The sequence below is a fragment of the Myotis myotis genome, unplaced genomic scaffold, assembly GCF_014108235.1.
Source record: "Myotis myotis isolate mMyoMyo1 unplaced genomic scaffold, mMyoMyo1.p scaffold_m19_p_11, whole genome shotgun sequence".
Lineage (NCBI taxonomy): Eukaryota > Metazoa > Chordata > Mammalia > Chiroptera > Vespertilionidae > Myotis > Myotis myotis.
This window is the reverse complement of record NW_023416315.1, coordinates 63,177,232-63,204,497: the sequence shown is the minus strand read 5'-3', so window position 1 is coordinate 63,204,497 and position 27,266 is coordinate 63,177,232. Positions and strand designations below refer to the sequence as shown.

Sequence of the window (27,266 nt, the reverse complement as noted above, 5' to 3'; positions counted from 1 at the left end):
AAAGAAAAATCAACCAAAAAAATGAGTTCGCGTGTCACCTATGTCACGCGTTGTCATAGGTTCGCCATCACTGAAGTAGGTGCTATCATTCTCACCCCCATTTTACAGATCAGAGCACTGGGCCCCAGAAGTAAGCTGCCCTAACCAGCAGGTGGCACTGTCTCCCTCAGCTGGAGATGGTGGCGGGGATGAACAGGCTCTGAGCCAGCACGGGCAGGACAACGTGACCGGCAGGACAGTGTGACAGGCAGGACAGTGTGACGGGCAGGACAATGTGACCGGCAGGACAGTATGACCGGCAGGACAGTGTGACGGGCAGGACAGTGTGACCGGCAGGACAGCGTGACGGGCAGGACAGTGTGACCGGCAGGACAGTGTGACGGGCAGGCCATGGCGGGTGCATCCCTAGCGCTGGCTCCAAGCTGTCCCCGTACAGAGCGCTGTTCATTCTGCTTGTTCCTTGCAATACTCAGATGAGGACACAGCCTGCATAAGCTGTAACTAGGGGAGGGAATGAAGACAGGAGAGGCTGTGATCTTCGCCGCCTCTGCTGCTGCTCTAGCCACGCCACAGGGCAGGGAGCCCAGAGAGCAGCCTCGGCAGAAGCAGCTGAGCAAGCAGACAGGTGACCTCAATCCAGCCCAACACTCTCCCCTCCTCCTGCTGAAATATTAGGGACCCAGCAATGAGTGCAGGGCCCCCTTTAGCCAAGGTCCCTAACACACCAAGGTCAGATAGCCAGTAGGAGGTAAAGAGAATTCAAGATAGAGTTCACTTTTAAAAGATGTTTTTCTTTTCAAAGAAATAGAGTTTTTCTATTTCAAAGCTCATGTTCTTTCCCCTACAAGGATGTCTTCAGAAACTGCACGTGTGTCCCCGGCCCACAGGCCCATCAGGGTGGGCGTGGCTGTGGATGCACACAGGTATACACGCTTGTTGTGTGTGTGTGGGGGGATGTCTGTGCACTTGTATCTGTGTCTGTATTTCATCACTGTCCTGATCCCCACTCCAGGCACAGGGTCCCTCTATCACCAGCTCTGAGTGGCCCCGGTGGCCCCTGAGCACTTGGTATCCCCAAACCAAGAGAAAACAGGTTGCCATGTGGGGACTGAGCACCCCTGCAGGATTCCACATGATCCACAGAGGGTGCCCCATCGGGGCCACAGGCCATGCCTGCTACCGGCAAACGCAGGCTGGGACCAGGAGTCCTGGCTCCGCCTGCCCACTGCAGGGCAGCACCAGGGTGTGGCGGGCAAGGGCAGCCCAGGGATGCAGGCACAGGAGTGAGCAAGGTCCAGAGCTGAATCCCCACAGCTGCCACCGCTCTGACTCTGGGGACCTGACTTCTGGCCGCCATGTCCCAAGCAGCCCATGTCGCCACCCCAGCGCCAGGAGGAAGCACGCACACACACAAGGCAGCCTTAGGTCAGGCCCCGAGTTTACTGCTTCTGACTCAACACGGCTGGGGTTTTTGTGGGACATGGGCCCAGGCTCCCAGTGCCAGCGCAGGGCACTCTCGCTGAAGCTCTGGCCAGGGTGGGAGCTGCTCTCCAAGGAGAGACTTCTGGTCTGATGAGTCCCGGTCGCTGTCATCCTGGGTCAGGTGTCCCCCGGGATTCCTGGCTGGGGCTGAGCAGATCTCGGGGTGGCTGGTCCCCAGTGAGTAGGACTGGGGGGCAGGCCTCAGGTGGGATACAGTGGGCTTCATGCTCCACCAGGCCTGCGGGGCACTGGCAGCCAGGGACACAGGGCCTCACACAGTCCGCAGACAGCTCCCCCAGGGGGACGTGCTGGTTGAAGCAGGTGCGGGGACAGGGCGGGCCACACTCATCGAACACGAAGCCACGGTCCAGGGGGCAGCCCACCACTGCAGGCAGAGTGGAAGGCAGGGCTCCAGTCACCTGCTCACCCCTTGCAGCCCTCCCTGTGCCTCCCCCACCCAGATCTGGCCCTCTGTGCCACCCCCTTCCCCATGCCACCCCGGGCACTGCTGGCTCACCACAGAGCGACGGGCCCCGCCAGGCCGGCGTCGCCCCTGCCTGGCGACAGTGGCTGGCGTAGGCCTCCAGGGCATCGCAGAGGCAGCCGTCAGCCAAGGAGCCGGGGCCACAGGCACACAGGTCATACACACAGGCGGCAAAGAAGGGCTCCGGCGGCACCACGGCATGGCAGCGACTGAACGGGGGGGACTTCAGCACCCCGCACCGGGCGTTGGCCTCACGCCGGGCACGGTAGCCTGCTGCTCGGCAGGGATGCACCTCCCGGCCCTTGGCACAGGGCCGGCCAGGTCCCGGCCCCTCGGGGACCTGGGTGAGGAAAGCGGCCCTGGCGTGACCGCATCCTTGGGCAGCTGGCCTTTGCCTGCCGTTCTTCAAAGCATTTCCCACCCAGTGTTTTGTTTGAGCTTCAAAAACCCCCTTACAAGAATAGCAAAGGATGGGGGGGATACGGACACATATGTACTAGTAATACCTTAATCAATAACGAAGAAAAAAAGAATAGCACAGAAAGCGTGAGTACTTTTCTTTTGTCCCCATTTTGGGGACAAACCAAGGCCCAGAGCAGGCAAGTAACTTGTTCAAGGTCACACAGCCTGTGAGTAGCAACGCAGGGCTTGGGGAGTTAGATGATGAGGCCTCTTTCAACAGGCCTTTCTGCCTCCTCCAGCTCCATGCCAGGCAAGAAGCTCCCGAGCCAGCCTTAGAGTCCCAAAGCCCATCTTGTGTCCACCCTGCTCCCCATGTCCACGCCAAAGCGCTGCTCTGAGACTAGTGCTCAACTGTGCCGTTTCGGCCCGCTCCCCGCCCCCCAGGCTCCCGGCTCCTGTATCACTCACCTGCCAGCTATTCCCAAAGGCAGCCTCCGTGGGTTGGAGCAGCCCCTGAGGGCCCTGCAGATCATCCTGGGCAAAGCCATTGAAGTTCCCACAGAGCCCACAGATCTGGCCCCGGTAGGAGCCAGGCACTCTCACCTCCACCTGGGACTGCCCATCCCACAGCACCTGTGTGGGGAGGCTGGGACTGGAGAGAGGGGAAACACAAGCCCAAGATCCGCCCTGGCCGCACACACTGTGTCAGCGCGCCCCCTGCTGTAGGAGGGAGGCTCTCCATGGGGGAGGCGGCCCGGCCCAGGCCCCGCGGGCTCAGGCTGCGGGACTATGACCGCCAGCACAGCTCCCAGGAAGGCACGGCCGTCAGCATCCCTGAACTGGGCCCCCAGGTGAATGCAGCCCACTTCCAGAGATGCACTATCTCCCGGGTGCTCAGGCCTTACAGCGGACAGGACGCAGTTAGAGTTTGTATCCCAAGTGTAGCCAAGTCCTATTCTAGGAATTTACAAAGTGTCTTCTGCTGGCTGCGGGGGAGTGCATCACTCCTTGCCTGGGAGCTGGAGGGACTCCTGAAGCCACCTAGGCCCTGGGAGACCTCAGTTGACCCTCCGCGAATCCTTCCCCGATTTTACCAACGAGGAAACCGGCCCACAGAGGACTGGTCCAGGCCCAGGGCCCAGTGTGTCGATGGCTGAGCCAAGATTAGAAACCAGGCTCAGAACTTTCATTGCACAGGAGCTCTCTGGACTCTCCCACCTCCGTGTGGCCCGGGAAGTAGCTGGTAACCCCCACGCCCTCCACGGACACAGCAGCCTGAGCACCCCCGGCCCCCCCTCCCCACCCCAACCCCCACGGCCAGGCCGCACCTGGAGCCCCGGCTGGGTGTGCAGGATCACGGTGCCTCCCCGCAGCTCCGCGTACAGCAGCGGCTCCTGCAGGAAGGGCAGGGCCACAGGGCGCCCGTCCACCTAGAGGAGAGGGAGGGCGGGAGGAGGGGCGACGTTGGGCGGAGGCCTGGACGGCGGCGCGGGACTGCCCTTCCCCGGCCCTCGGCTCGCCTCACCGTGACCGCCCCGCCCTGCAGCAGCCGCACGGCCACGTCTCCCAGCAGCACCGCCACCTCCTGGGTCCAGGCCACGCCGCTCCGGCCCCGGTCAGTGTTGGTCACGTGCACACTGCGGAGCGAGAGGCCGGGCGCGGTGGTCAGCAGGAGCGGGTGCGGGGCAGGGAGCAGGCGGGGGGGCTGCGCACCTGAAGTCCCCTCCACGGCAGTGCCGGGCCAGCACGTAGCTGCAGCTGCCCTGGAAGTGCAGCAGGCGGCCGTCGAAGGTGCGGTAATGGGGGTCTCCGAAGGCCACGCAGGAAGCCGGCCGCGGCAGGCAGCGGGGGCAGCAGCTGCCGGGATTCAGGGCGGGAGCCTCGTCCTGGCCTCCGCCCGGGACAGAGTCAGACGCGCGGTCCCGGCGGAGCCCCACGCAGAGCCTCTGAGGACCGGGGCGCTCGGGCTCCCAGACGCACTGCGAGCGGGCTCAGGGCGCCGCCTCGCGGTCTCTCCGGGAACTGCAGGAGCCTTCGCCGCGCCGCGCCGCCCCCCCCCCCCCCCTCGCCGCCCCCAGCTCGGCGGCCGGGGCCCAGCCCGGTCCCTCCTTCCCAGCCCGTTGCACCAGGCGGCGGTGCCACGTGCACACTCATCCTCCCCCCACCCCCGCCCTAGACGGGCACTCACAGGGCCGCAGGAGAGCGGCGGGCAGCGCTGACTCTGGCAGCGCACGGCGCCGGCCACGCAGGAGCACCTGGTGCAGGGGTCCACGGCCCAGCTTTCCCCGGAGGCCACCTCTCGGCCCTGGTGCTCACATGACTGGGCGGGAGCTGAGGCGACTTGGAGGGGGGAAGGCAAGGGTCAGCTGCCCCTGCCTCACCCTGGGTCTCGGTGCTGCTCCCTCCATCACCCGGCCCGCACCTTGGCATCGTTCACAGCACCTGCCAGTGTCTCGCACCTTCACCCAGCCGTGTGGGCAGGAGAGGGCCTGGCACTCCTCAAGGCGGCACTCCACGCGGCCCCGCTGAGGACAGAGGCCACTGCTCTAGGGACTTCCGGTAGGACCCGGGGTCCCTGGTCACACTTCTGGGGGCTCAGTTCTGAAGCAGCAGCCCCTTCTTCCTGGAGCTGCTCCAGAAGAACCACCACTTCCTGTTCAGGTGAGGCCTGAAGTCCAGCCCTCAGCTCCGTGCCCAGCACAGGGATGCCTCTGCCCCCTCTCACCCAGAGGGGCGCCCTTTCCTAATTACCTCAAAGACACACCCCCCCATATGCATTGGCCCAGCGTCCTGAGGCTCCCCTCTTCTATAAGGCCCTCCACCCCCACGCCTCACCCCCAGCTCACATGGCAGGTACAAGTAATGCAGGCGTTGCTGGGGTCCCGCCAGCTCTCTCCATCCGCCACTCTCCGGCCCTGGGCCTCCACCACACATTCTGATGGGAAATGAGGCTGGGGGAGCGCTGTCCTTCCAGCTGCATCCCTCCTCCCTGGAGCGCACCCTGAAGGCCCACAGCAGGGGTGCCCCCCACCCACTTAGCACCCTGATGGTATTGATTTCTTCAGCCACATGCAGGGGGCCTACTAGAGGGCAGACCCTGCAACGGGGATGTGGAGAGGGCTCTGGAAGCCGAAAGAGCCATAGGCTGGAGCCCTCCTCGGGCCTGGCTGCCAGCTGGGCAGTGCAATACCCTACCAGGGGCCTGTGGTACTGAGCCCACTGACAGGCCTCAGGCCAGGCCTTGAGAATCCAGGCTTCATTCTCTGCCTCCCTCTGCCTCAGGGCCTCTCCTCCACCCCAATGATAACCCCTCCATTTCTACAAAAGAACGAAGCCAGCATTTACCCACACACACAGGGCAGCAGCCCCCAGGGGGGGTATGGCGCTCTGATGGGGGACAGCTGAGCTCAGGACAGGCCTGGTGAATGCAGAGCCAAGTCAGGTCCTGTGAAAGGGCATGAGAACACGGTGGGTAGAGAATGGGGGAGGGAGCCGGCTCTTCGCAGAACGTGACATTCAGGACGGGTGGGCGAATGCCGGGTGAGTGGGAATCCCGGAGCTGCAGCGGGAGATTCGGCCCCAGCCCACAGAGGCGGTTCTTAAAGCTCTGGGAATCCCCAAGGCCGAGGGCTCACCTGGCACTGGCAGGTGTAACAGGGGTCCAGCGGGACCAGCTCAGACCCCAGCAGGCCCTCCGTGCAGTTACTCAAGGCCTCTGTGTAGACAAGAATGCAATTGAGGCTAAAAGGGGGGCAAGGGATGTAAGCCCAGGTGATCGCACTCACCCACTCTATCCTCAGACCCATGTCCCCGGCCCTTGTCTCCAGGAAGGATAAATCCTTTCCCGCTGGTTCAGCAGAGAAAAGTTTGGATGTTTCTAGAGGAACTTTGCTAGGCTACTGGGCAGAGGGGGCTGGGCACTGACCACGTGTGGCTTCCCTAGCCTGAGGCCCTCAGGACCACACGCCGTGCTGCCCGCTCCCCGCCCGGCTCCCTTCATATCGCCTGGCTACAGCGGCACAAGAAAGCAGAAAGCCAGGTAACCCGGTTCCAATCCTCAGTGCCTGTGCCATTTTAGGCAGATCAGTCAACCTCTCGGAACCTCAGTTCCTTCATCTGTAAAAAGGGAATAATAATAATAATACCTACCTCACTGGGTAACTGTGAAAATTAAATGAGATAATCACCAAGCAGTGCCCTGACCGGTTTGGCTCAGTGGATAGAGCGTCGGCCTGCAGACTGAAAGGTCCCAGGTTCGATTCCGGCCAAGGGCATGTACCTTGGTTGCGGGGCACATCCCCAGTAGGGGGTGTGCAGGAGGCAGCTGATCGATGTTTCTCTCTCATCGATGTTTCTAACTCTCTATCCTTCTCCCTTCCTCTCTGTAAAAAATCAATAAAATATATTAAAAAAATAAAATCACCAAGCAGCGCATGGCATGCAGGGGTGCTTAATAAGTGTTCGTCTTTTTCTCTTTTCCTGAAGCACAAGTGCTGATAAGATGGCTCTCCCCTCACTGCCCGTCTTGACCTGACATCATTGTCCTCAAAAGCCAGCAGCTGGCACAACTGCCACCCCACAGCACCCCCTCCTGGGCAAAATGAGTCAAGAGGTCCCTGCCAGCTTCCCGTTCCCCTTAGGGTGGTGCAAGCCTCACCCGCCAGGGCAGGTCAAGGGCTTCTAGAACAGTCCTCTGGACTCAGGAAAGGTCTGGGGCTGGGACTGTGGCAGAGAGCTGGCTGGCACTTCCGGTGTCAGTCAGGGGGTGGCAGCCCTGCTACCCTCTATCAGTGACTCACGGGCACAGGTGGGACAGCAATGCTGAGGCCCCGGGGGCAGGAGCTGGCTGGCAGGGCAGCCCACCAGGCTGGGACACTGCCGTCGGTGACAGCGAAGGCTGGGAGGCCCCTCGGGCTGCAGCTGCAACAGGAATGAGTGAGCAAGGGCTGGGCCCCAGACCCCTCCGTGTGCCTGCAACACCTCCTCAACAGCCCCCAGACTGGCTCCTCACCCCTAATCCCCAGCGATGATTTCCCTTTCCCTTTCCAGTCATTGGGCCTGAACCTTCTGTGACATTTGACCCTCCTGTACTCTCATGCCACCCTTTTCCCAACCCCACTGCCTGCTCCCCATTGATGGAGATTCTCAGTGGCCCCAACCACTTCCCAGGTGTCTCCTCGCCCATCCTATTCACACCCACTCTACACTCCTGCCAGAAGGGCCTGCCCACTGCCTCCCCACAGTCAGCAGCAGTGCCACGGCTAACCCCAGACTTCTGGGCCCTGCTGGCTGTTCGCCCCAAGCTCTGCCTCACCTCCTGGCCACTGGGACACTCTCCTGTCTCTGACCCTCCTAGTGCCTGCTGCCCGCAGTGTCCAGGCTGCCCCCATGGTGCCCCACCCCTCAGCATGGCCCTCACCCACCTCACAGATGCACACTTCACAGGGGTCTGCCCCAGGCTGGAAGCTGTCCCCTGGCTCATACTTCCGGCCTTCATGCTCACAGTCTTGGGGGTGGGGTAAGAGCAGAATAGGACCAGGAAGCCTTCAGGCTGGCAGCAATGCCAGGGGTGGGGTTCTCTGTCCCCCAGGGACCCCAGCCCCCAGGATTGGGGTGTGTACAAAAAAGGAGCCACTTCTGGAAAGGCTGGTCTCTGCCGCCCCACCCAGTGTCAAGGCAGGGAGATGCTGACCAGGCACTACCTCCCTGCCACCCACCCCACCCCAGGCTCCCAGTACCAGAGCATCGAGGGCAGCAGTCACTGGGCCCCTGGCGGGGATGGGCACAGGAGCTGACGCACTGGACTCGGGCGCAGGTGACAATACCCTCGCGACACATGCAGGAGGAGCAGGGGCTGTCCGGAGGCTCCCAGCTACTGCCTTCAGGGTGCTCCTCCCCGTGGGCCAGGCAGCCTGTCCCAGGTGGGCAGGGGTGACTCTGAGTCTGGGTTCTGTATGCCCCCGATGGCCCACCCTGGGTGGTCAGCAGGGCCTGGGGTCTGGCCTAGGAGGGGATCTGCAGGGGTGAGGTGGGGAGGTGGCCTGGCAGAACTGCTGTCTGCGGTGGAGGAAAGACAAGGCTGGGCTCGGAACTCCTGGGCTGTAATCCCTGGCACGTCAGCTTGCTAAACCCAAGGCCAGGCAGCAGGCACTGCCTGTGGTAGCCCAGCATCAGCACCAGTACCTGGGATGCAGCAGGCACCTAATACATGCATGCAGAGTGAATGAAAGGTAACTCAATCTCTCCCAGACTCAGACTCCATAGCTGTTAAATAGAATTTCCTCTGTGCTGCCCCCGCACAGTGAGATGCTGTCATGGTTCTGGAATCTAAGCCATGCTGGGCAGAGGGCAGGTCAGAAAGGCTCCTATTCAGGCAACCTAGAAGCAAAGGTTGTCTCTGCCACCTGCCAGTTATATTACCTCTCTGCACCTCAGTTCTCCCATCTGTGAAATAGGAATAATAATCATAGTGCCTCCCTGCTAAGATCTTTGTGTGGATTAAAGTGCTTAGTTCCTGGTATATGCTCCGTAAATGTGATGATGATGATGAATGGGGTGTGGTTAGGCAGGGGGCAGCTTTGAGGGGGCTCTACTAAGCCTCTGGAGGGGGAGATGGTCTGGGCAGGCCAGGGGCAGGGCCAGGTAAGAAGAGCTGAAGGAGGACAGCGGTGAAGTCTCAAGACAGAGGTGTGGGAGGGCAGTTGGGTGGGCAGGGAGGTGGGAAGACAGGAGGGGAGTTTGAGGGAACGGAGGTGGGGCAGATGGAGGCGCATTGGGACCAGGGGCAGAAGCAAGGGGCAGCCCCACCGGCCAGGCACACCTCTGCAGCGAGGGCAGCAGCTCCCCTGCTCGGTGACCTGGAGTGGGCAGGACAGGGGTGGGCACCGCAGCCGCACACAGCTGACGTGGCCGGCCTGCAGAAGATGCTGTGTCAGTGACTTATTCCCTAGGCTGGGTGCCCTAGAGGCAATGTGCCCAGCCAGCACCCCAGGCCCCTCTGCCACCTCCCTGCCATACCTGACAGCGACACCGCTCGCAGCTGCCTGAGGGCCCCTCAAACTCCTCCCCATCCTGGTGCTCCCGGCCCCGAGAGAAGCATCCTGTGGGCGACATGCTTTCTGGGTGGGACGCTGTGCCACCTTGCCCTGTCCAACCTCAGGCCTGGCAAAAGGCAAGGAGGAGGGGCCGGGAGGGGCCCCGGGGGCCTGGGTGTGGGGAAGGCAGCTCACTGTGGCACACAGGGCAGGAGCAGGGGCCTGGGGAGGGGTGAGGGCAGAGAGCAGGTGGACATGGCTTCTTCTGGCAGCGCATGGAACCTTCCTGGGGAGAGAGGTCACACTGCCACTTCCTGATCCCCATGTAATTACACCCTCAACCCAGGCTTCACACTGCCCCAAGATGGGGCACCCCCACCGGGCCTGCCAGGCGCAAACCCCCCTGGCTTGGCCAGGAGGCCTGAGTCCAGTCCTGTCCCACTTGTCACAGGCAGAGGTGGCCTGTGAGACTGGGGTGGAAGAAATAACCCGGCCAGAAAGGAGGGTCAGGGGTGAAGGTTCCCGGGTTCCCCAAGGGCCACCTCACCTGGCAGGTGCACAGGGAGCAGGTGGGGTCCAGTGGGTCAGGGAGGGTCTCTCCTAGGGCAGCAGTGACTCCATGATAGAGGCATCCTGGCAGAGCAGGGAAGGCAGTGGGAGAGCTGCTGTCAACAGAACCGTCTCCTGCCTCACACTCACACTCACACTCACACGCTCTCACACATATACACTCACACTCACATATACTCACAATACCATACCCTCACACTCATACTTTCACACACACACATACTCTCACACATATACTCTCACACACATACACGCTTACACACGTACACTCACACTCATACTTTCACACACACATACTCTCTCACATACACTCACGTACATACACACTCTCACACACACATACACACACGCACACACAGCCGGCCTGGGACCTCTCAAAGCTTACGGGTCTGAGAGGGAGAGAGGGTGGCTGGGAAGGTGGGTGAGGAGAGGCTTCAGCGGGCTGTAAGTGGTGAGCTTTGCACGCAGGGAGGCGGTGGAGCATGGAGGTGGGCTCACAGAGGAAGGTGAGCGATGGGCGGGGCCCCGAGGCACCCAGGGCAGTGGGAATAGTTTTGAGTGATGTGCTGTTTTAGGAAGGCAGCAGGACAACGTAAGAGCAGAAAGGTCTGGAAGCACAGGAACCAGTTATTTGGTGAGCCCAACACCAGTGAGAGGGGACAGCAGGGACAGAGGACACAGACAGTGGAGGCGCGTGATGGAAACGCAGGGTGTGGGTCTGCAGGGCGGCTGTCTCGTGCCTCTGGGCTGCTGGAGGTCCAGAAGGGGCGGGGCGGTGGGAGGGCAGGCGTTGCCCTACCCTGGCAGGTGGGGCAGCAGTGCCCAGATGGGATGAGCGGGTGGCTGCAGCCCAGAGGCTCACAGGGTCTGCGGCCGCAGGTCACAAAGCCTTCCAGGCAGGTACACAGGTTGCAGGGCGCTCGGGGCTCTGGGAACTCCTGGCCGCTCAGGTAGGACTCCCCAAAATACTCACAGCCTTGAAGAGAGGACAGGGAGAGGCAGGGTGGGGTCAGGAAGGGGTGAGAGGACAGCAGTCACCACTGTAAGCTTGCCCCTGGCCTGAGTCCAAGGCCTCAGAGACATGGCCACGGTGGGGAGGGAGGCCTCCATCCAGGCTGACGGACACAGAAGTGGAGAGTTGGACTGGCCAAAGGGCAAACTTTCTCCAGTTCAGCTGGCAGAAAACTCTTCCTGTCCGTCCCAATCTATAGGGAAAACCCACACGGAATCTGTCCCTAGGGTTGAATGCCCAGCAGGCCACTGCCCAGCCAGAAGGCACCATTTTTTCCAACCTGGCCTTAGAGCTGGGAGATGCTTGAGATGACTTAGGTGGCCTGGACCCAAGGCATCCCCTTTCCAATGCTCTTTCAAGCCCTCTGATCAATCAAGGAGGGGCCGGGGCCCAGGGTGGGGCAGCTTGCCCTGAGTGGCTGACACTTTCTGACCTTTTTGAAAAAGAAGGCACTTTGGGTGATAATGACCTGTCAGTGTGAGCTCATCAACTGTAACCAATGTACCGCCCTGGTGGGGGGCCCTGGTAATGAGGGGGGGGGGCAGGATATATGAGAAGAATCTACACCTTCCTCTTAATTTTGCTGTGAACCTAAAACTTCTCTTTAAAAGAAAAAGTCAGTAAAAATGAGAAACAGGAGGTGAGTCTCAGGCTCAAAGCCTTAGAAGGCAAAAGTATCTGACTTGAATTTAATATTTGATTTTCAATTGTATTCACTTTAATGGTAATATTCTACTTCTTGAAAATCTAGTTTTCCATTTACAGTATGATATAAAGGTTCCTTTCTAAATAAATTTCAATTTAAAATTCCAATTTGAAGAAAAACACTAAATAAATAAAGTTACAGGTGGTAGAGGGTATTAGAAACAACTGCTAAGATAATAAACAGGAGTGACTGAAGACTGGGGAACTGGTCTTGTTCAACTCTCTTTTTTTACAGGAGTTAAGATTAGGCCCAGAGTCACACTTAAAAATGGTTGAGATGGTAAATGTTATGTTGTGTTTTTTCAAACATTGACAGAAATTAGGCTCAGAGAGGTTATGTAACTTGCCCAAGGTCACACAGCCAAACAGCATCAGAGGCAGCAGCAAACCCAGGCTTTCGTCCAGGGCTTCTTCTTTCTTAGTGTAATAAGAATGGGGCCCTCTCCAGGCCAGTGAGGATGACCCTGACCCAGCCCTCCCGCCTCGCCCACCCCCTGTCCCTGCCCCTCACCGTCACAGGCAGGGCAGCAGTCGCCCCTGGCAGGGAAAGGACACTGGGCAGGGGCACAGGCCCTGGGCTCGCAGCTGACGCTGCCCTCCAGGCAGAGGCAGTGGTGGCACCGCACTGTGGGCGACGGGAAGCGCTCCCCGCTGGCCAACTCCGTCCCCTCATACAGGCAGCCTAGGGGGCGGGGACCGGCAGGGCGAGGGGCTGTGGTGGCTGTCTACCAGGCCCACCGCCTCCCGGGCACGGCCCCCCCAAATCCTGAGGGGGGGGGCAGGCCAGGAGGAGGGGGAGGCGGGGTGGCGCCCAGGCTGGAGCTGGGGAAAGGCGGCCAGGTGTCAGCGGGTGACCACACCGGGGAGGCTCCGCCCGGAGGTGGAGGCAGGGGTGGCGGGGCGCTGCGGGCCAGGGCGTTACCGTCGCAGGAGGGGCAGCAGGGCCCCTGGCGCGGGTGGGCGCAGGGCGCGGGCGGGCACGGCAGGCGCTGGCAGGACACGGAGCCGTCCAGGCAGAGGCAGCGGTGGCAGAGGTCCCCCGGCAGGAAGAAGTGCTCCTGGTGGCGCACGGGCTCCAAGCCCCCAGGCCTCGGGCAGCTGGAGGGGGAGGCTGAGGCCAGACGGCATGCATCCTGGGGGCCCGGGAGAGGCTGCAGAGCCCCCAACCCCGGGGAGGCGCGGCCCGGGGTGCAGCTCTCACCTGGGCACTGCGGGCAGCACTCTCGGGGCAGCAGGACCGGCTCCGCACAGGGCAGCGGAGGGCAGCGGCGGGCCAGGCACTGCACGTTGCCGCTCTGCGTGGACAGAGGCACCGCGGCGCAGGGTGAGTGCTGGAGGCAGAGGTGACCGCCACCCTTCCCTGCCCACCGCGTGGACTGCTCCTGGCCGCCCCCAGCCCCACCCTGCTCCCCTGACTGCTCCCACCCCGGCGGACTCACCAGACAGTGACACAGGCGGCAGGGGTCAGAGGGGTGGGGGAAGTCTGCTCCGTGGGGGTACTCTTTCCCGCCGAAGGCACAGCCTGGGGGAGGGGCAGCTGGAGGCCGGGGAGAGGCCCTGCTTGCCCCAGGTCATGCCCTCCCAGCCCCAAGTGCCCACAGGAGGGGCCAAGCATCCCAGGAGACCCCCTTCCTGTCCGCCTCACCATGACAGTCGTTGCGGCAGCAGGGACCAGGCAGCGGGTGGGCACAGGGCGGCTTGGGGCAGGCCCGAGGCTGGCAGCGGGCGTGGCCCTCCTGACACCAGCACTCCTGGCAGGGGTCTCGGGGGTGGGAGAAGCTCTCGCCGTGCGCAAACACTTGTTCCTCCAGGACACAGTCTGGGCAGGGGGTGGGGAGGAATGGGGACAAGACTGAAGGCGCCAGGAGCCGGCAGACAGCTCCTCTCCCCTTGGAGCCCCGAGCTATGGTGGAAGCCGTCCCCACAGAAGGAGAGGAGGGGGCTGTGATGCAGGCATGGGTGTCTCTCTGAGCACACACGTGTGTGTATGTGTGAGCGTGTGCACACACGCGTGTGTACAGTCCTTTCACCTGCAGGCACATGTGTGTGCCTTGAAGGTGAAAAGCTGAAGGGCTCCTGAGTGCCACACGCCCTAGCACACTCTCCAGGGGGCAGGGGCGGGGCACACTGCGTTCCAGCACCCCGTCTCCCTCAGGGCACATCCAAACGTGTGTGGCATGAACGTGGTGTGTGGCATGAATGTGGTGTGTGGCGTGAACGTGGTGTGTGGCATGAACGTGGTGTGTGGCATGAACGTGGTGTGTGGCATGAACGTGGTGTGTTACACGGGCAGATAGACAAAGATATCTGAGTGGTGCGGGGCGGGAAGAGGAGACTTGGATGGGAAAGAAGGGTGACGTGGGGACATGAAGGAGAAACAAGTCTCCCTCCCACCCACGCCCTGTGCCTTCCAAGCTTCGCCAGGCTGAGCCTTGAGAAGGCCGTGGCTTTCTAAGGGGACTGCTGTGCCCAGGGGGTAGTGGGAGGGCCAGGCCTAGGTCCCCCGAGCCAGACAGGTCCAGTGAGCATGTACCTGGGCACCTGGGGCAGCACTGGCCTGGTCCACTCTGGGGCCTGGCGCATGGTGTGGGTGGACAGTCAGCCAAGGAGCACCTCACGGTCCCGTCCTGGGAGTGGGAGAGAGGGCAGAGGGGATCAGCCCTGGGAGGGGCTCAGAGGGCAGCAGCCAGCCTGGGGGGTACCTCGCATCGGCAGGCGTGGCAAGGGCTGTCTGTGTCCGTGAAGTTCTGCCCGTTGGCATACACTTGGCCATGGTAGGTGCAGCTCTCACAGCTGGGGCAGCAGGCGCCTGGGCGGGCAGATCGGTCAGAGCCCAGCTGATCAGGGCGGGTGGGGCACAGCGGGGGTGGGGGGGTGGGGGGGTGGAAGGCAGATCAGGGCGGGGCACTCACCAGGTGTCTGGGTGGGGTGCTGGCAGGGGGCTGGGGAGCAGAGCACAGCCCCGCACACGGGCACCCCGTCTTGGCAGGAGCAGGCTGTGCAGGGCTGACCATCAGGCTCCCACTGGACGCCATCAGCAAACTCCTCTCCACCAAGCACACAGGCTACAGCAAGGGGGCCGTCACCATGGCAACCTAGACACCTCCACCCGCCCTCCCCTTCCCAGGACCCCAGCTTTACCACCCACACAGCAGCCTCTGAATATACGCTGGGAGGGTTGGTGGCCTTAGCAAGGCCCCCCCTTTACTTGAAGGAACACCCCTCCACCTCCAGCCACTGGAAGCAGCGCCCCTTTGCCGCTGTTTCTCCCCTTCCCCCACACACACCTGAGCACAGCTGGGGACCAGAGTCTGGCAGGGTGCAGGGGGCGACCGGGCACTCCTGCTCCTCACAAGAGACCTCGCCGGCCTAGGAGGGAGGGACACTGGGTGAGAGGCCCTCAGGAAGGCCGATCTGGGGCGTGAGACCAGGCCGCCTACCTGGCAGGAGCAGCGCAGGCAGCGGCCACCCTCTTGGAGTCGGAAGGTCTCCTGGCTCTGATAGTGGTGTCCCTGGTACTCACAGCCTGGACAGGAGGGTGGGGGACAGGACTGGAGGCTGACGGGCACGCCTCACTCCCCCTGACATCTACCTCCCACCCTGATGAGGACAGCCACCTTCAGGGGTCCCGGCCAGCCCCACACCCCCAGGAGCCAGGGCCCCACCACAGTGCCCGTGTGCCATGAGAAGGGGACCTAGTCCCTCCTGGTGGGGACAGGAGCTTAGTTCCATAAAGGATTTCCTCTGGACTTGAACTCAAGGGGGCCTCCTGTAGGCCCAAGGCAGCAACGGCACCCACCGGCCAGGGACTCTCTGGCCAGGGCCTGCCCCTCACCCAGGGCCTGCAGCCTCCCACTCACCGGCACAGACGGGGCAGCACTGCCCGGGGAGCCTGCCAGGGTGTCTACAGGGCGCAGCCGGGCAGGGCAGGGGCTCGCACTGGACGCTCCCGTTCTGACAACAGGGCCTGGTCAGCATTGGAGAGGCGGGCCCGGGGGCCAGGCCCTCCCTGCGGGGCGGCCACACTCACAGCACAGCGGCAGTGCGAGCAGGGGTCCCCGGAGCCCACCGGCTCCCCGCTGCGGTACTCCCGTCCGTTTAGGAAACAGCCTGTTGGGGAGAGGGTGCCTTAGACCCTCCTCAGGGGTCCCCCACTGCCCCAAGTCCTGGACTTCGTGGGAGACCGAGCCTGGGCCCTCAATCAGCTTTGGAGCCCCTCCAGGCTCCACCCACGGACTCACCATCGCACACGGGGCAGCAGGTGCCCGGGAGGGGCCGGGCAGGGTATGGGCACAGGCTGGAGCATTCTCGCTGGCGGCACTGGATTTGGCCCTCCTGGTAGGGGCGGCGGATGAGGCCATCAGAGCTCAGCCACGTGGCAGAAACAGCATTTGTGTCCCAGCTACCCACTCATTAGACGTTGTTATGAGTGGAATTGTGTCCCCCACAGACACAAATTCATCTGTTGAAGTCCTACCCTCCATCGCCCTGCACCTCAGAATGTGACTTATTTGGAACTAGGGCTGTTGTAGAGGTAGAGTTAAGGTGAGGGTCTTGCCAGGGTGGGGTGGCCTCTAACCCAATGCCTGGTGTCCTTGTGAAAAGGGGAAATTTGGACACCCCCCCCCCCACATAAACACATACACACACACACACACATAAACACATACACACACGCACATAAACACATACACACACACGCACATAAACACACACACAAACACATACACACACACAAACACATACACACACATACACATAAACACACACACAAACACACACACATACACACACATAAACACACACATAAACACATACACACACATACACACGCACATAAACACACACACACACACGGGAAGCAGCACGTGAAGATGAAGGCAGAAGCCTAGGAACACCACAGCGTGAACCGCCGGAAGCCAGGAGAGAGGCCGGAGCAGATCCTCCCTCACAGCCCTCAGAGGGGACCAACCCTGACCGCACCTTGATCTCAAACTCCTGGCCTCCAGAACCACGAGACAACACGTTTCTGTTGGCTAAGCCACTCCATCTGTGGCACTGTGTCATGGCAGCCCTAGGAAACTCATGTAGATGTATAACCTATCTTGCTACGTAAGTCCTCTGTGACTCAGTTTATTCGTTGGGAAAAAAAGACACACTCTGGCCGGTGCTCAATGGTTAGAGCGTCGGCCGTCAGGCTGAAGGGCCCCGGGTTCAACTCCTGGTCAAGGGCATGTACCTTGGTTGCAGATTGATACCCAGGGCACGTGTGGGAGGCGACCAATCAATGTCTCTCTCTCACATTGATATTTCTCTCTCTCCCCCACTTCCCTCCACTCTTTCTAAAAAAAATAATCAATTGAAAAAATATCCTTGGGTGAGAATATAAAATAAAAAAAGAGAGATAATAACATTCCTCTCCTCATAGCCCCGTTATGGGCTTGAGGTGAGGTGTCTGGTGAGGCGTCAACCTCTGGAAGCTGGCAGCGACCCAACAGCAGCTGCTGCTACTCCCCCTGGCCTTGGCCACCTAGACCAGCCCTGGAGCTCACACCCACACCTGGACGCACCGCCTCTAGCACCATTAGTGTCTGGGCAGCCAGTGACTCTTCTCACAGGTGTGTGCGGGGCCAGTGGGAACAGGGAGGGAAGCACATGGTTGTAGAGGGTCCACGGCCTTCACAATGGGCTCCTTAGTCCTTGGCAGGCTGTGCTCTGTGGCTGGCTTCAGGCCCATGAAACAGCCTTCCTCCACATGCCCCTGCCTGAACCGTAGTTCTCCGGTCCCCACCTTCCTCCCCCAGGTTCTGCCCCGATGTCCCTACACCTGGTGTCTCCTCCGCTTGGGCTGCTGGAAGTCCAAGATCAAGGTACCAGCAGTTGGGAGAACCTGCTTTCTGGCTCATAGACGGCTGTTTTCTTGTCCTCACATACAGGGGGTGGGGGGGTGGGGGGGGGAGGGGCGGTGCTGAAGCCCTAAGGGCGTGATCCCCATTCCAGGGGTCCTCAAACTACGGCCCGCGGGCCACATGCAATACAAATATTGTATTTGTTCCCGTTTTGGTTTTTTTACTTCAAAATAAGATATGTGCAGTGTGCATAGGAATTTGTTCATAGTTTTTTGTTAAACTGTAGTCCGGCCCTCCAACGGTCTGAGGGACAGTGAACTGGCCCCCTGTTTAAAAAGTTTGAGGACCCCTGTCCCATTCCCTCAGCTCCTAAGCGCCTCCCAGAGGCCCCACCTCCTAATACCATCACCTTGGAGGTTAGGATTTCAGCACATAAAGGGGGGGTGGGTCTCAAACATTCAGCCCATAAGCCCTGGAGCGTCTGTCCCCACTTCCCCCGCCCACCACCCCGCTTAAATCCTACTCACCCTCCAAGACCCAGGTAAACACCACCCTCCATGAAGACTTTCTAGAGCTGTGCTGCCCCACAGAAATACAACACAAGCCACGTAGGTCACTGTAAACTCTCTAGTAGTCACATTCCAAAAAACAGAAACAGGTGAAACTAGATGTTAATGTTCCACTCAACCCAATATATCCAGAATGTTATTTCAATGTGTGATCGGCACAGCGTATGATGAGATAGCGTGCCCTCCTTTCTCTCGCACTCCGTGTTTAAACTGGTGTGTATTTTATTCTGAAAACCCCTCTCAGATCGGATGGCCACATCTCAAGGGCTCAGTGGCCACATGCCATTGTGGCAACTGATCAGACCTCGAAGTCCCAGACACCTCAAACCCGTCTGCGTCTCGCCCTCCCGGGCCTGTCCCACCGGCCACATCCTGCCTGGCCTCACTCCTCTAGCTGCAAGCTCCTTGACTTCAGTTCACCAACCCATGCTGCACCCATGCGCTGCTCAGAGCTGGGCATGCAGACGGGCATGACCCCGCCCCAGATCAGGCCCTTTCCACCCCTGACCCCTCACAATGACTTTGGGATGTGCTCAGTGGAATGAAGGCCGAATATGGTGGGCCGGGTGCGGGGGCGGGGGGGGGGGGCAGGAGCAGGTCGGGGCTCACCAGGCACTGGCAGAGCCGGCAGGGGTCCCCAGGTGTAGTCCATTCTTGGCCGTGCTCCCGGCGAGAGCCACCTTCTGTGCAGCCTGGGGCTGGGGGGAGAGGGGCAGAGAGGAGGCCCGATGGGAGCCAGCCTGGACCCCAGTTTCAGTCTGCCCCCCCTCTCCTCTGAGCCCAGGCTAGACCAGGTCATGCCTCTGCCTAGACCGCTCTTGGCTGCCAGCGTCCCAAGCTGGGCAAGGCCACACTCCTGGCCTGCCTTCCACACCTTCCAGGACCTGGCGTGCCACGCCCACTCCCCCGCCTCCCGTGTGAGATCTGTCTGCTTGCACCTTCCCACCTACCATCCACCAAACTCCCTCTTGAGTGTCGGTCCCAAACCTCTGCTCTAGCTCCCCCCTCTTCCTGGGATGGATCTCGACTTACTCCACCCTCCACCTGGCCAACTGCTCTTTATCCCCAAGGTTCACTCAGGACGCTTGCCCTCCTGAGCCCACCTGGGCTAGGACTCCTCCCCCTGAGTTTCCATGGAACCTGGTGCCTGCTTCCACTCCTGCTTTGGAGACAGTCTTGGTGTGTGACGCAGTGTCACCCTCTAGTGGTCTGCCCAGGGCCCACCGGGTCTTAGGTGCACACAGTAGGTACTAGTCAGCATTATTAAGGTAGCATATCATTACCCACACCCCACGGACGGGGAACTGCACAGAGCAACTCACTCAGAGGCCCCACCACAGTGTGGTACGGACAGAATCTGAGCTCCCGGACCCCCAGGTCCGAGCCAGCAGGGTGGGCTCCGAGTGAGGAAATGACGTGACAGCCCTGCCTGGAGCCTCCTAGGGAAGAGCCAGGGCTCACCTGGGCAGGCCGGGCAGCAGTGGCCAGGCCTCAGGACTGGCTCAGGGCAGGGGCTGGCCGGGCACTTCATGGGCACACAGCGAACCAGGCTCCTCTGTAACGTACCAACAGCTGTAAAGCCTCTGGGTCTGGCTCCCAGAGAGAACACGGCAGGCAGGTGTGGGCACCCTTGGGAGGTGGGCACAGGTCAGGCAGAGAGTGAAAGGCCCGGAATACATGTGAGGCTGAGAGCAGGGGACCTCCCAGGAGGAGCAGGGCCTGGGCAGAGGGTGCAGGGACTCACCAGGCAGGAGCACTGGAGACAAGGGTTGGAACTGGACGGGAAGCTGGCCCCCTCTTCGTAAAGCTGCCCCTCGTACTCACAGCCTGGGGAGGGTGCCAGGATGACAGGCTGGTCAGGTGAGAGCGGGGTGAGCAGGCATCACCCCCAGGAAGGCATGACCCCAAATAGGTGCCGGACCCTCGGGGCTGAGGGGGTGGAGGGAAGGCAGGGTGGGGAGGTCACCTGGCCGGCAGACGGGGCAGCACTCCCCCGGTGGGGTGTAGCTCTCCAGGCAGGTGAGCTCTGGGCACGAGGGCCCCTGGCACCGCACGGTCCCTGCCTGTGGGGCAGACACTGAGCCCTCCCTCCCTCCCTCTCTCTCCACTGCAGGTTCCTGGGAGCTACTCCGCTGGCCTGGCAGGCCTAGCGGGCTCCGGGCCTCGATGCCTGGGTGGCAGCAGCAGCCCTGGCAGGCCCCAGGTTGGGGTGGCGCTCCCAGGCCTGGGGGTTACCAGCAGAGCAGCAGGGACCTGGGTGGTGGTGGTGGGTGGGGACAGGCTCTGATCCCTTACCTGGCAGGTGCAGGTGACACAGGGCTCGGGTTGCCACGTCTCCCCAGCCCCGGGACCTTCAGGGCAGCCTACAACACCAAGGCCCGTCCCCCAGTAAGAGACCCAGAGGCTGTGGCCAGAGCACCCGGGAGGGCCCCGTGACAAGGGAGCACCTTCGGGTGGTGGATGGCAGAGATCTTGGTATTTACTTCCACTTTCCAGGAAATGGCAGTAAAGCGTCTGACTCTAACACAATCAGTCGATTTCCATTATTTACAGCTGATGGAAGTGTTGAGGAAGGGGTGCTTTTAAAAGATGTTTTTTTTAAAATTTCTTTTTATTTTTAGAGAGAGAGAAGAAGGGAGGGAGAGAGAGAGGGAACATCGATCGGTTGCCTCCCATATGCACCACAACTGGGAATCAGACCCAAAATCCGGGCATGTTCCCTGACCGGGAATCGAACCGGCGACCTTTTGGTGCATGCGACCCCGCTCAACCAACTGAGCCACACCGGCCAGGGCGGGGTGCCTTTTTAAAAAATATATATTTTTCTTGATTTCGGAGAGGAAGGGAGAGGGAGAGAGAGAAACGCCAATGATGAGAGAGAATCATTGATTGGCTACCTCCTGCAGGCCCCCTGCTGGGGATTGAGCCCACAACCCGGGCACGTGTCCTTGACTGGAATCGAACCTGGGACCCTTCAGTCCGCAGGCTGATGCTCTATCCATTGAGCAACACTAGCCAGGGCAGGGTGTCTTTAACAAAAAAAAAATCCACCCCTCACAGGGTGATCTGATCATGAATTCCTAACTGGGCAGATCGTGATGGGTAGTAATGCCCAGGCATATAACTTCTTAGTAAAAAACTTACATATTTTTTCTTTTTTTGGTGGTGGTGGTGGTGGGGGGATCTTTGCTTTTATTGTGCCACTAGGTTAACACACTTTTGAAATAAGCCAAAACCACCCTCAAGAGAGCACATAATCTTAACTATCTTGGAATCCAATTCCTGCCTTGGTTTCTCCAACCTTCCTTATCTCCCCTCCTTAATTTCAAATGCATTAAAGAAGCTGCAAATCTGTTATGCGCCAGAACATTTGAGAGCTTGCTCCTTGGCTTATGTCATCAGTTTGGCTCAAACACACTCTTATAAAAATTATTTATGTGTCTGGATGTTTCTTGTGTTGACAAGATAAACAAATCATACTTGTTTAGTGTATGTTCCACGTTGCATACTTACACTAATAAAGTATGGCTTGCTTATCTGAAATTCAAATCTAACAGGGCATCCTGTGTTTTTATTTGCTAAATCCGACAACCCAGTCTCCCTGATCATGAGCTGGCAACAAGCCCCAGCAGCATGGCTTCCGCTTCCTCCCAGCTCTCTTCATCTCGCTGGCACCACTGCCCTTTCCGTGGGATCCAACCCGTCACCAGCTCCTTCCCGTTCTTTAGAAATACCCCTCCTTCTATAGCCCATGGCCATCCCTGACTCCGCTTTACAGTCCCCTAATTGGTCACTCTGCATCTAGCATATGCCAGATGACTACTCCTAAAACAGCTCTTTGAACATGCCACACTCTGGCTCTTCAACTCTCCGTGGCTCCCTATTGCCCACAGAAGGAAGTTCAAACTGCATGGCTTCCAGCAATCTGTTCCCACTGGCCTTTCCAAACTGATTTCCTGCAACCTTCCCCCCCCGCCCCGCCCCCCAATCTTGTGTCCAAAGGACCCTGCAGCACTGTCTCTTTTTGGTGACATCCCACTTTCACTTGAAGATCTAGCTCAGACAACCCATTGGCACCTGATCTGGGTAGGAGTCCCTGCCAATTACTGCCTTTCTACACCTCCTTTTAATCTGTTCACTGGATTTTTTTTACTTTATTGATCTTAGAGAGAGAGGGAGGGAGAGAGAGAGAGAGAGAAACATTAATTTGTTGTTCCATTTATGTATGCATTCATTTGTTGATTCTTGTATGTGTCCTGACTGGGGATCAAACCCACAACCTTGGCATATGGGGACAACACTCTAACCCAGCGGTCGCCAGCCAGTGGTTCTCAGAACACTGGTGGCCCGTGAGGTCTGAAAGGTTGGTGACCGCTGGACGGGGCAGGGAGGCTGGGGGCAGGTGGAGGTACCTAGTGGCCCAGAGCTGACCTGCAGGAGGGGCTGCCTAGAGCAGCGATTGCCAACCGGTGGCCCATGAGGTCTGAAAGGTTGGCGACTGCTACTCTAACCAACTGGGCTACCAGCCAGGGCGTGTTCATTGATCTTGTATCTTCTCAGTAAGACCAGAAGCTCCCAGAGGGCAGTTGTAGCCCCAGGCCACAGTCAGGGTATTGCTGACTGTGCTTCAGTTCTGGAGCCCTCTAGCCCTGCCAGATCGAGTGGGCAGGCACCCTCTGGGCCTGTGGCAGGTGGCAGGTGGCAGACCATGGCCCCGGGGCCCCAGAATAAGGTTGGGAAGTAGGGCTGGGGCTGGCAGGAGGCTGACCTGGCTCACAGTGTGGGCAGCATGCTCCTGGCTCCGGGCAGGGTCCCCTTGGGCATGGCTTCTGGGTACAGGCGATGGCGCCTTCCTGTGGGGAGGCAGATGGGTGGAGCACCGGCACCACAAGCCTGGAGGGTGGGGCCTCCAGGACCAAAACCTCCCCCAGGCTGGGGCCTGCCAGGGCAGCAAGAGGCTGAGTCTACTCAAGGGTCATGGGCGACTCCTGGTCCAAGGGCAGAAAAGAGACATCCGACCCCCAACCCCATCACTTCCCTGGTCCCAGAAATCATCTCTCCCAGGTGCCACCAAATTCCCAGAGTGGAGAGATCCTAGGAGGGGACCAAGACCTTCCTCAACGAAAGAGTGAGGAACAGGCCGGGAGAAGGTGGCTCTGGAGGCAGGTGAGGGCGAACAGGTGGATAGATGACAGGGGCAGATGGACGAGCCCGGACAGTGAGAGTCCACAGGAGAGGGGTGATGCAGGAAGCCAGGCAACAGCATTCTCTTTGCCCTCCATGTGCATGGGGGTTGAGCCCCAGAAAGTAAAACTACTGAGAATCAGCTGAAGGCCACCAGTGGCCAGGCTTGGGGGTAGGGACAGGGAGGCAGCTAAAGGGAGGCAGCCAGGTAAAGGGGACAGGTATGGGACATTCAGGTGGGTCATGGAACTCACCAGGCAGCGGCAGGTGGTACAGGCGTCGGGGGAGAAGGTCTCCCCATTGCCATAGGCCTGACCATTGTGGCTGCAGCCTGGGAAGGAGATAGTGCTGTCACTCAGGCCCATCTCCAGGCCCCGCAGCGGTGCAGCAGGCAGGTGGGATGGCACTCACCACGGCACTGGGGCAGGCCAGGCCTGGGGCCACAGAGCGCAGCCCCACCCTGGCAGACGCAGGCTGTGCAGGCGTCAGGCTCCCAGCGAGCCCCCTCAGGCCAGGCCCGCCCCAGAGCCCAGCACTGGGGAGAAGCGGGCCGGCATTCGCAGGACTCCAGCTGCCTCACCCTCTCCTGCAGGTCCTTGTTCTGGAGCAAAGAGTTGGGGGGTTGGAGGTGCTGGCTCAGCTTCCCCCACAGACTTGTGGGTTGTGAAAACTGAGGCAGCATGAGAAGGAAATCTGACAGGTCCAGGTAGACGTGGGTCCCTCTCTAGTCAGTCAGCATCCAGCTCAAACCGTCACAGTTCTCACGACCTGAGGTCTGGATCGGACCCCAGGGGGGCATGGGGCCCCCAGGCTTCTCCTTTGGACAGAGGAGAGCCCATCCTCCCACCCCAACAATTGAAGTCCTTTATTCATTCAAAATCTTTCCTGGGGCTTTATATACACTTATATAGGTGCTCTATAATGTTTGCAAATACATGAAAGAATATGAAGGTCTGGGTTGACAAAACAGATACCCTGGAGGTTCTTCATGTTTATGAAAGAAATGATATTAAGAACTGTTCAGATAAGAATCTCTCCATGTACATTTAAGACAAAACTATTTAGGGTCCCTTAGCGCCATCTCTCCCCACGCCCAGCTCTTCTCTCCTTTCCTCCCACTACACAGGCCTGCCCTACCCCAGCGCACAGCACACAGGCCCGCCTCCAACGTACCTGCTCTCTGAGCTGTGTCACCTCAGCCTCCAGCCTTTTCAGTGACTCCTGCAGAGGGCGCCACTGCTCCTGGGAGGCCCCAGCGGGGTCTGAGGAGCTGGCCGGGGCCTGCTGCTGGTAGTCATGGATGTCAGCAAGCCCCAGGGACTCCCTGGAGACAGCGCCACCTGGAGGCACAAGAATCCAGGGTGGGCCTCGGGGTGAGGGGCTAGCAAAGTCCTGAGTCCTGTCTTCCCAATGGTGTGCCCCTCCCCTGTCCACCTGCCCACCGTCATCCATGGACGGAGACAGGGTCTGTGAGGCTGTTAGAGTGAAGATCTGGCAGGGGAGGAGTGGGGAGAGAGCCCTGAGTGGACAAAGGTGACCCAGGCCAGCTTTCCCAAGTAGCAGGAACCTTTCAGGCAGGTGCCAGCCGCAGGGATCCTGGGCCTCTGGGGGCACAGGGAGTATCTCGACCAGAGCCTCCCTGCACGTCAGGGTCATTCATCCTCACTTGGGCCAGGGACGTGGCCAGGGGCAGCCCAGAGCTGACATGCCATGCTGGGAGGCCCAGGAGCCGGCACAGGCTGAAGTGCAGGAGAGGGCGGCTGACGTGTGAAAGGCGGCTGCTTGAAGGTGCCGGGCTTTGGTGTGAGCAAACCCTGCCAGCCGCCTGCTGTCAGAAGGCGCCCTTCCTGGAGACTGTGTGTGTGTGTGTGTGTGTGTGTGTGTGTGTGTGTGTGTGTTGGGGGGGGGGGGTTATGCTACTCCACTCTCTGTTCCCACCTTGAAGACCTGCCACAGTGTCCAGGCTGTGACCGAGGGGCCAGGGGACCCCACATGGGGCAGGGTGGGTTCCAGAGAGTGAGGCTAGGCTGCATTCCCCGAAGGGTTTGGGGAAGCTACTGGCAGGGCCCCCTCTAGCTTGCAAGGCTCCGGGTGGAATGGAGACAGCTGACCCTGGTTCTAGGTGACATTACGTTGAGGGAAAGGGGGGCCTCTGAGCTCAGACATAGGCTTGGGGACAGCCACTTTCACCTCACATGGACTCCTCTCCTGCCGGCAGAGACAGAAAAGCCGTGGCAGGGGGCAAGCTAACTCCATAGTCACCCCACAGACCTCCAGGTGGGGTGGCAGGGCACAGAGGGGCGGAGGAGGGGGAGGGAGGGTCTTTCCTGCAGAAGCAGCTCATTAGTGGCTAAAAGGGTTTCTCTCACGGACACTAGTGAGGCAGGGGCCCAATGTCGCCCACTCTCCCCACCACCCCGCTGCCATCACCAAGGCGGGTGGAGATTCTAGTCCAAAACCTACGTTGTCCTCTTTCTTCCAAACCTGCATGGCCTGGGTTCCTGGCTTGGTTAATGCCACCCCCACCTACTCAGAAACCTGGGGCTCAGCTCCCTGCACCTCCCCCACACCCCGTCGGCTCTGGTCCCACCCAGGCGTCCCCAGCCCACTCCGCCTCTCCTCTGCTCGCCCTCTGTCTCTACCAAGAAGACTGAAGACAGAGCCCTCCCGCCTCCAGCTGCTCCCCGCCCCTGGCACAGCCTTTCGAACCCACACGCCTAGAGGTTCCCAGCAGCGGGTCCAAATGTGACCTTTCACAAGTGCCACCCACCTTTTCAGCCGCCCTGCTACCCCCACATCCAGGTTCTAACAGCCCAACAGATGTGGGCACCCAAACCTCTGGTGCATGCTGCCGCCCCCTCCCCGCGCAGGGCCACCTGGAATGGCGCTCTGCCCTGGCTCCTGCACCAGCTGCCTCCCTGGCCAGCCCGTGAAGGGCGTCCAAGACGGGGTCTCAGCATCTTACACCCTCCACCCCAGCTCGACTCCCATCCCCCATGATCCTCCTCCAGACCGGCCTAAGCAGGAACGATTAGAGGGTCCGGGAGAGGCTGGGGGTCCCCTGGAGCCCCCAGGGAAGATGGGGCAGTCCCGTGCCTGGAGAGACCCACAGGAAGGGCGCCTGAGGGTTGCACAAAGCCTGGCTGCTCCCCGCGGACCCGTCCTCAGTTCCCCTCTCTGATCCCTCTTTTCCCGCCCGTCCCGCTGGGGGAGAGCCAGACTCAGAGATTCAGTCAGCTCCCACAGCGGGCCTCTTTTTTCCTGGTTCTCAAGACAAATAATTAACTTCAGACTCCCAGATTCCAGGGCAGCCTCTCCCCCGCTGCAGCCTGCAGGAATTCCTCCCGAGGCCATAGCGGGAAGCCCCCTCCCGCTCCTGGACCCCACATCCCAGCCTCCCAGCTCCCCCACCACGCTGGCTCCTCCAGCCCCAGGCAGGGCTGGGAGAGGCAGCTGCAGCCCCAGCTCCTTCCCTTTGACTGGTCTGAGCAAGGACGGGTCTTGCCTGGCCGACCCTAAGCCCTTGCCTCCCCGACTTACCTCTGCCCACCCCCTGGGCCTGCGCCAGGCTCAGGAGCCGGAGGAGGAGGAGCTGCCCAGCGGCCCCCAACCCCGCCATGCTCGCTCTGTCTGGCTGCTGCTGTCTGTGGTCTGGGCTCAGAGGCACTGGGGGAGGCGGGGTGGGGACACACCAGGCCGCCTCCCACCCAGTCTTTGTTCAGGGAGGGCTTCTGGAGTCTGTCATCCTGCAGGCTTCGCCTACCCCCCTGCTGGCACCTCGACCCCGGGGTCCCATTCCGGTCCTGACCCAGTCCTGCTCCGAGCGGTAGCAGCCCCAGACCGGCAGGGAGTGGAGTGGGACTGAGAGCGACTTCTGCATATGATGCCAGAGAAGACCCTGAACATAAACACAAGTTCGTCCCTCTGGGGCCCTGAGACAGCTGGCCTCCCTGCCCCTTGGGTTACTCTAACCCC

At 60.4% G+C, this 27,266-nt stretch overlaps 1 protein-coding gene across 6 annotated transcripts; it reads right to left on the bottom strand.

Moving 5' to 3' along the window:
• LOC118666427 (kielin cysteine rich BMP regulator) lies at positions 1-27,029 on the bottom strand. 6 transcript variants are annotated; one of them, XM_036328747.1, is made up of 42 exons: positions 26,832-26,987; positions 24,465-24,631; positions 23,703-23,892; positions 23,546-23,622; positions 22,876-22,960; positions 20,403-20,470; positions 20,074-20,170; positions 19,852-19,934; positions 19,569-19,662; positions 18,717-18,805; positions 15,931-16,024; positions 15,720-15,799; positions 15,550-15,643; positions 15,130-15,215; positions 14,977-15,058; positions 14,602-14,754; positions 14,392-14,498; positions 14,223-14,316; positions 13,335-13,508; positions 13,129-13,211; positions 12,891-12,984; positions 12,612-12,800; positions 12,201-12,371; positions 10,772-10,948; positions 9,950-10,035; positions 9,598-9,688; positions 9,386-9,468; positions 9,189-9,282; positions 8,107-8,280; positions 7,792-7,874; positions 7,168-7,288; positions 6,004-6,083; positions 5,714-5,813; positions 5,215-5,303; positions 4,791-4,893; positions 4,557-4,708; positions 4,082-4,254; positions 3,894-4,005; positions 3,697-3,798; positions 2,837-3,001; positions 2,000-2,306; positions 508-1,867 (listed from the first exon to the last, which is right to left on the bottom strand). In XM_036328747.1, exons 1-42 carry the CDS (start codon positions 26,908-26,910, stop codon positions 1,590-1,592), a joined length of 5,100 nt encoding a protein of 1,699 aa, XP_036184640.1. In that variant the 5' UTR covers positions 26,911-26,987; the 3' UTR covers positions 508-1,589. The 6 variants fall into 6 exon arrangements, 5 of the variants coding, with proteins under 5 accessions (XP_036184642.1, XP_036184645.1, XP_036184640.1 ...); XR_004970966.1 differs by lacking the exon at positions 508-1,867 and having other exon boundaries at positions 2,172-2,306; positions 2,837-3,020; positions 26,832-27,028; XM_036328749.1 differs by lacking the exons at positions 508-1,867; positions 2,000-2,306; positions 2,837-3,001 and adding an exon at positions 1-501 and having other exon boundaries at positions 26,832-27,029.
• Positions 27,030-27,266: the final 237 nt, after the last annotated feature.

Coding starts and splice junctions, on each gene's coding strand:
- LOC118666427 (XM_036328747.1), bottom strand. CDS start 26,910: ATGGCGGGGTTGGGGGCCGCTGGGCAGCTCCTCCTCCTCCGGCTCCTG. Junction 7,875..8,106: donor CTGCTGCCCTCGATGCTCTG/GTACTGGGAGCC, acceptor CCCACCCCCAAG/ACTGTGAGCATGAAGGCCGG. Junction 4,006..4,081: donor TGCCGTGGAGGGGACTTCAG/GTGCGCAGCCCC, acceptor CTCGCTCCGCAG/TGTGCACGTGACCAACACTG.